This window comes from Trichomycterus rosablanca, chromosome 4 (assembly GCF_030014385.1).
Source record: "Trichomycterus rosablanca isolate fTriRos1 chromosome 4, fTriRos1.hap1, whole genome shotgun sequence".
NCBI lineage: Eukaryota > Metazoa > Chordata > Actinopteri > Siluriformes > Trichomycteridae > Trichomycterus > Trichomycterus rosablanca.
The window spans coordinates 25,417,688-25,425,620 of NC_085991.1; the positions used below are offsets into that span (position 1 = coordinate 25,417,688).

At 36.0% G+C, this 7,933-nt stretch overlaps 1 protein-coding gene across 1 annotated transcript; it reads left to right on the forward strand.

Annotated features, from left to right (window-relative positions):
• The first annotated feature begins 450 nt into the window (after positions 1 to 450).
• LOC134311895 (uncharacterized) lies at positions 451 to 6,362 on the forward strand. The gene is made up of 7 exons (XM_062993544.1): positions 451 to 461; positions 2,778 to 2,911; positions 3,016 to 3,366; positions 3,794 to 3,828; positions 4,791 to 4,895; positions 5,365 to 5,646; positions 6,285 to 6,362. The coding sequence occupies exons 1-7, from the start codon at positions 451 to 453 to the stop codon at positions 6,360 to 6,362; spliced, it is 996 nt and encodes a 331-aa protein (XP_062849614.1).
• Positions 6,363 to 7,933: the final 1,571 nt, after the last annotated feature.

Sequence of the window (7,933 nt, forward strand, 5' to 3'; positions counted from 1 at the left end):
AAACAACAATACACAGTAGTACTGTACATAAACACACATCACATTTCAGTACAGTACGTGTGCTGTACCATACATCATAATACATTGTATCTACCAGAATCAACAATAACTCTCATATTTCTCTCATATTTTGTAAGTGTAATTTCACAAAAGAAGAACTTCCTTCTTCTCTCTTACTCACTGTCCCCTCTGTCTGATACACAGTGACAGCTACTGGCAGGAGTAATTATACAACACAACATTTTTTCAGCACTGCGCTTCCTCTGCACCTTCTCTGGGGACATTTAAATATAGAATTTTACAAAATATAAAGAAAACACCGGAAAAACACTGTCTACTGTCCGAATGTTCGCTCACTGTATATACAGAGAGAGAGACGGTTGGAGCAAACTTGTTCGTGACGTCATGTGTTTCGCGAATTTCATTGAAAAAGATCGTTCGTAACTCGAAATGTTTGGATGGTAAACCGTTCGTAACTCAAAGGTCTACTGTATTCAATTTATCTCTCACTATTTGAATTACTGCCAATACATTTTTGTATTTACTGATGTTTTGACTAGAACCTTTAATGTTTGATTTAAATAAAAAAAAGATGGAAAACTGAATTTACTCAAATACATCAATAGGTATTTACATCTTTTTTTTTCATCTTATTTTTCATCTTTTTTGTATTTATCTGTTTTTATAAGTCTACATTTATTTTGCAAAAAGTGATGAAGTGGTTCATTGATTCATTCTTTAATTTATTCATACATTTATTTATTTGTCTGTATTACCACTGTTTTATTCTGGTCAGAGTCACAGTGAGTCTGATTCAGTGCGCAAAAAATAGAAAACAACCCAGGCAGGTCATCAGTCCATCACAAGGCAGACACACACACACACACACACACACACACACTTTAGTAGCTCCAATTAACCTGAGTGCATTTGGACTTGTAGGAGGAAACTGGAGCACTCATAGGAAACCCACACTGACACAGAGAAAGCATGCAAACTCCACACAGAAAGGACACTGGTCACCCGGCTGGCGAATCAGCAATATTCACTCTTCCACAACAATACTTAAAATAAATTTTAGCACAGAGGAAACCATGCGATGAAGTGTGTCCGGTGTTTTTAGTCCAATTCTTGCTGTTAACACGTCTTAAGGTGTGCAACAGTGCAGGGTTATTGTTGTCACATTTATCACTTTAAAATTCAACATTCTCTATTGGGGAAAGGTCAGGATAGCAGGCAGGCCAGTTCAGTGTAATCACATCATTATTGCCGCTCAGGTGGCGCAGCGGTAAAAACACACGCTGGAACCAGAGCTGGGATCTCAAATACATTGTATCGAATCTCAGCTCTGCCTGCCAGCTAAGCGGCCACATGAACAATGATTGGCCTGTTGTTCAGATATAGGCTGGACTAAGCCGGATGGGGTCTCTCTCTCTCATGACTGGTGCAATTACGACCTCTGCTGGCTGAATGAGGGCGCCTGCACAGAGATGAGAAAGAGTGCTCTTAGGGTGTGTCTCTCTGTACACAGTGCTGAGCTGCACTGCAGCAATCAGAGCGGGGATCAACATTGGTGGAGAGGAAGCATGACGCAATCAGGCAATTGGACGCGCTAAAAAAGGGAAAAAAAGGGAGAAAATGCATAAAGAAAACACATCATTGTTTAGTTTATTTTTTTTTTTTGCCTTATTACTAGTCCTACATTGCCCCCTGAAATGCAAGTATTGATATTTAATTAAATAAAATGAAGTTGACCAGACAAAACATGAAATATCTTGGGTTTACACTGTCTGCAATAAAATAAAAGTAAATGTAAGAAACACTTTATTTTTTACTGTGAAAAAATAATTAAATGTAGAATGGTATATTTAAAGAATCATGAATTAGAACTGCACTGCACAGAGAGCTAAAAGATGATGCAGTAAAATGTGCAATGAGTGACAGACAGATAATTTCTAAAAGAATGCTGGAAACTTTAACAATGGCAGTAACATCAACATATAGCCTTTTGTAATAGTCCCATATTCATAGCCCATTTATAGAACACTTGGCTCAGGTTAGAAATGTACAGTTAACATGATACAAGGCACATAATATTTTATAGCTGAATGCATTTATTTCATTGGTGGGAGCTTGGTCCAAACCACGTTAATGGCAGCCAATCCCCTCTTAGTTAAGAATCATGCTGGTTTTTTTTTTTTTAAGGTCTTAGGTTAAGAGCATTGCACACATCTAGATATTCTCCAGTTGGTTTGCTCTAGTCCTTCAGAACCTGTAAGTGAACTCACAGAACTTGTAAGTAAACTTGACCATGTAATCTTTTCATATTGTTCTAAAGTATGTCGGTTACCTTATTATAATTATTGTTTCTTTACAGGAGCCACTGTAGATTATCTGTGGAGACAATGTTTTTTATTTATTTACCTATCTTGCTCCTAACATTAGGTATTGTTTTATCTTTGTTTTGCAACATTTTAAATGCATACTCATTTTTATATTTGTGTGCACTTTATTAATATAGTTTATTTTCTTTTTTCAGGTTTCTTACAGTTTTCCTTTTTAGATGATACATTGAAGGTGGACATTGTACCGCAAGAGAAGATAAAGTTCATTCCTGTTGGGCAAAATATTTCTTTAAATTGTAATTTTATATTTGCTAGAGCTTCAACAACTGCATGGTTCAAACATACTGCAGGAGAAAAGCCAGTTTTTATTGCATCTGCATATTATTTCACCCCAGTAAAATATAACAATTCACTTAACCTCACGCGTTTCAGTGTGTTCAGAGAAGTCAACAATTTCACTCTTAATATTGTAAATGCAGAACTGTCTGATTCTGCAACTTACCTCTGTGTAGTTTCATACAATTTAGATATGGTTTTTGTGGGCTATACAGTTTTAGTTCTCAAAGGTAAGTAAATGACACTACATCTACATATTTTTTACCATTCTCACCATTTTCACCAAAATTACTTTAACATTCTTAGTAGTAATAACACTTTTTTACCTATCAAGGTTCACCAGCCAGTCAGTATGCTGTTCTCCAGAATCCTGCGTTAAAAACAGTAACCCATGGGGACAATGTGACTCTGCAGTGTACAGTAGTCGCTGAGAGCTGTGCAGGAGAACACAGTGTGTTCTGGATCAGACATGGTTCAGGAGAATCTCATCCAGGAATCATTTACACTGATGGAGACAGCAGTGATCAGTGTAAGAACAGATCTGATGCTGGATCTTCTACACAGAGCTGTATCTACAGTCTCCCCAAGAGGAACCTCAGCACCTCTGATGCTGGAACTTACTACTGTGCTGTAGCTACTTGTGGAGAGATTCTTTATGGGAAAGGCACAAAACTGGAAATTAAAGGTAGAATAAAATACCTTCAACTGTATATATAAAATCACATATAATTATAATAATGTGTAACATGTTTAAACAAAACTCCATTGTATATACAAAGGTTTGTGTATACAGCCACTGAATGACTGCTCTATTTTTTATTGTTTGTGTAATTACTTTGCGACTCATGTATTTGCATTTTTTACTTCATGATTTTAATAAAGATTCCCAATTTCTTATGTTTCAGAGAATGCTGTTTTTGATTCAACTGTTTTTATATTAGCAGCATCAAACGTCTTACTTGTGATTGTCATTTTCATTATGTGGAGAAAACAATGTAAAACACATCACAGGGGTATGTTTTAATATTTAACACAGAAGAATACACATTGTCAAAAATGTAACGTTTAATAATGTGTTTACTGTATGTAATTCCAAATATCATTTGTTTAAGATGAGGCTGGAGGTCATGCAGCTCAAGGAAACAAGGTAATTTTACTTAATTATATCTATACATATTCACTTTATGAGTGCCAAATGTTTGTAGACTTAAGATTATAGTGCTGTGACAAAGTCCTTTTATCTGAGCTCTTTTGCATATTTGTCACTGCAAATGGTTTCAGATCCTAACAAAATGAACAAATACAAAACAATTGTAACTTACATTTATAGTGTCTAAAGTGTTTTTAATTGAATGTAGAATGTATTTTTTTTTTATTTCAATACAATATTTAAATACATTTTGGCTCATGCAAGAACAGAACTTAATATTAACATTTGACAGCAAAATCTATCTATGAAAAACAGCATGTAGCATGTTCTATCTTTTTTTCATTTAACAAGTTGAAAACTAAGCAAGACTTTTTTAAAAATACAAACAATTTCCCACGTAAATAATGTTATTGATTGATTAATTGATTGATTCATTACTGTATTGATCCCCAAAGAGAAATTGCAGTGTTACAGAAGCAATTTACAATGACAAGAATTACACAAAACACGTCAATGTAGTGCAAGGAAATAAAAGAAAAATTAAAGTGTAATGTAATGTAAAAATCTTAAAAAAATATGCTGTTAAAATATAATGCTAGTTTCAATGCATCCTATAAAATGTGCAGATAACAGTGGTCCCTTGCCAACACCAAGACAATTTATTTTCACATTATACTTTGTGGAAATTCAAGAATTCAAGAAAATAAAACAGGCCTGTACCAACTTACAAGCTACTAGAACATGTGTCTTGCAAACTTTAGGTTGTTTAGTGCAATTTATTATTCTTTTTTTTTTTTTTTTTTTGATAAATATATGTATTTTGAAATTTTATTTGCTTACAATTTTGGTCTAAATACACTAAATAATTTTTTTTTTAGCATTCAACCTGTAAAATAATAATGTCTTTTATGTCTTTGGTCACCGCATTAATGCTCCACATGTCTGGTTGTGTTTGTTAGGTTGAGGACGATGATGCTTTGAACTATGCAGCTCTTACTTTTGCTCAGAATTCCTCTTCTAGAAGAACCAGGGAAAATATTAACAGCACTGTAGTATATGGGCAGGTACAAACACAATAAAAATTTTTATATAAAATTATTATATACAAATGTTGTTTTGATCGTGAAAATTTTTCATACTTAAAAATGTAAGATCGTATGATAACCACAATTCATAAATTAAATTCAATTTTTACTTTTACTTGTTCTCACCTCATGATAAATGACAGAAAATGGTTTAAATGTGAATTTAAGCTGATAGATCATAAAACTGGTAGCTGTAGAAGGTGTAAAATGAATATCATGAGTGTGAAAATGTGCTTGCTTTATTGTACATTTTGTGAACTTTAAATGTTGAAATAAATCATTTCACCTGCATGTTTTACTTATTTATCATTTCTGTAGATCAGAAAGTTTTTTCTATATTCACTTTGACTTTTATTTCATTGCACACATGAAACAAAGTGTTCAGTCAACTTAGGGCTAGTATAAGGGTAAAAAGAAAAAAATACAATAATCACAATTACATACACAGCTGACGTGGACCGTCAACACCTCACACCTGATTAAGAAGGCTCAACAAAGACTCTTCTTTCTCAGGAAGCTGAAAAAGGCCAAACTGCCACAGAAACTACTGGTAAACTTTTACAGGAGCACAATAGAAAGTATTCTGACCAGCAATTTCACAGTGTGGTATTCGAGCTGCACTGCCGCCAAGCGTAAAGATCTGCATCGGGTGGTGAAAACAGCTCAGCGGGTCATTGGCACAGAACTTTCACACCTGGACGTGTTGTATGCTAGCCGACTGAGGAAGAAGGCTAGCAGCATCATCAAAGACACCACACACCCCGGACACACACTGTTCCAGTTACTACCTTCAGGCAAACGATTCAGGACAATAAAAGCACGTACAAATAGACTAGGGAATAGCTTTTTTCCTAGAGCTGGGAGGGCCGCCATCACACACCACAGAACTGAAAAAGACTGAGCACACACACAAACACAGGACTATGGGTCACACACGGACTGTGCAGCATTTGCACACACAGTTAATATTTAATATTGAAAGCTAAAACGCAAATTTACTTAAGAGTGCAAATATTTTTATTTTTTATCTTATTTTTTAAAGTGTAAATTATTTTTTGTGATTACGACTACTGTCTTTTCTCTACTGCTGCTACTCTATTGGAGAGATGCCATTCGAAATTTCATTGTACCTGTGTATAGTGACAATAAAGATTCTATTCATTGTATTCATTCTGTTCATTCATTCTATTCATTCATTCATTACAATAGTCATGATTTGGTACAACAGCTCTATCCATGAAAAGAGTCATTAAGGAGCAAGGGTGGGCGGAGGATCTCCAGTTCATCAACAAAGTCATGAAAAATTAAAAAAATGATCGTTTTCTTTGTTCATTAAAGATCATAAAGGATTTGCATTTTTTCCCTCAGTGCATAATATCAGTAAGCGATTCAGGAAATCTGGCAGAAATCCAGTGCATAAAGGACAAGGGTGCAAGCCTAAGCTGAACACCCGGTACTGCACTGCATCAAGAACCTGTCATTCATCAACAGCTGATTTAACCACTTTGACAAACCTTTGTCAAGAACTACAGTATAGACGTACATTCACAAAGGCCACTTAAGACTTCACTGTGCAAAAAAAGAAGCCTCATGTTGACCATGTTTAACATAGTGATACAATGGCTACATTATTCATTTGACTTGGAGAGTGAAACTTACAAATGTACTTTTCTTTAATCCAATTCACCTCACCTGCATGTCTTTGGACTGTGGGAGGAAACCGGAGCTCCTGGAAAGAACATGCAAACTCCACACAGAAAGGACCCGGACCGCTCCAAATGGGAATTGAACCCCGGACCTTCTTGCTGTGAGGCGACAGTGCTACCCACTGAGCGACTGTTAGTTAAATAAAGATAGTTAATAAATAGGCAAGCAGTGTTTGTGGTGGGATTGGCCTTTCTTTGTTTTACAACATTTTAATTATAACTCTTTGGTGTTATGTAAATTCACTCACTTTTTTTAACCGCTTATCCAATTAGGGTCGCAGGGTGGGGGGTCGGTGGCCGGAGCCTATCCCAGCTTTTTAATGGGTGCAAGGCACACAGGACGAGGCGCCAGTCCATCGCAGGGCAGGCACATACACATACACACACCCATTTACCTATAGGGCATTTCAGTGTCTCCAATTAAACTGACTGCATGTTCTTGGACTATGGGAGGAAATCGGCGCTCCCGAAAGAAAACCCACGTAGACACAGGAGAACATGCAAACTCCGCACAGAAAGGACCCAGACCGCCCCGCATGGGGATCGAACCCAGGACCTTCTTGCTGTGAGGCGACAGTGCTACCCACCGAGCCACCATGCCACCCACAATATAAATTGTGATACATATTTAATTACAGATGCTACACTACTAAAACAAAAAATTAATTCAAACATAAATAAAAAGCTAAATTGACCCTAATACTTTGACTTGAATTTCATAGCTTTAATAACTAGGTATCTGTGTAATTAAAAAATCTTGATACCATTTAAGCTATCTTACACCAACAATCATATTATCTTGGTATGCTAATGCTTTATTTTTACATTAAATTTAGTTTGAAGCAGCGAAGAGGATGAAGCTAGCCCTGGGTAAACAGGCTGGGTTATTTATGTTTATGCTTATGGAGAAAAAATCAGCGGCTTTGGTAAGAAATGTGTTGTGTTTTTGACAGGGTGTGAAAAGTGACGGGCCAGTGATGTAGATGAACGACAGAAAACCTTGACCTACAACCCCAAATCAGCAAAAGTTGGGACAGTATGGAAAATGCAAATAAAATAAAAATGCAGTGTTCCTTACATTTAATTTGACTTTTATTTGATTGCAGACAGTTTGAACCCAAGATATTTCATGTTTTGTCTGCTCAACTTTATTAATAAACATCCATTCCTGCATTTCAGGCCTGCAACACATTCCAAAAAAAGTTGGAACAGGGGCAATTTAGGGCTATGAATGAGACTTTTCTGGGCTCTGAGGCATCTAGGATGGGCCATCACACAATGGAAATGTGTATTGTGGTCAGATGAATCAGC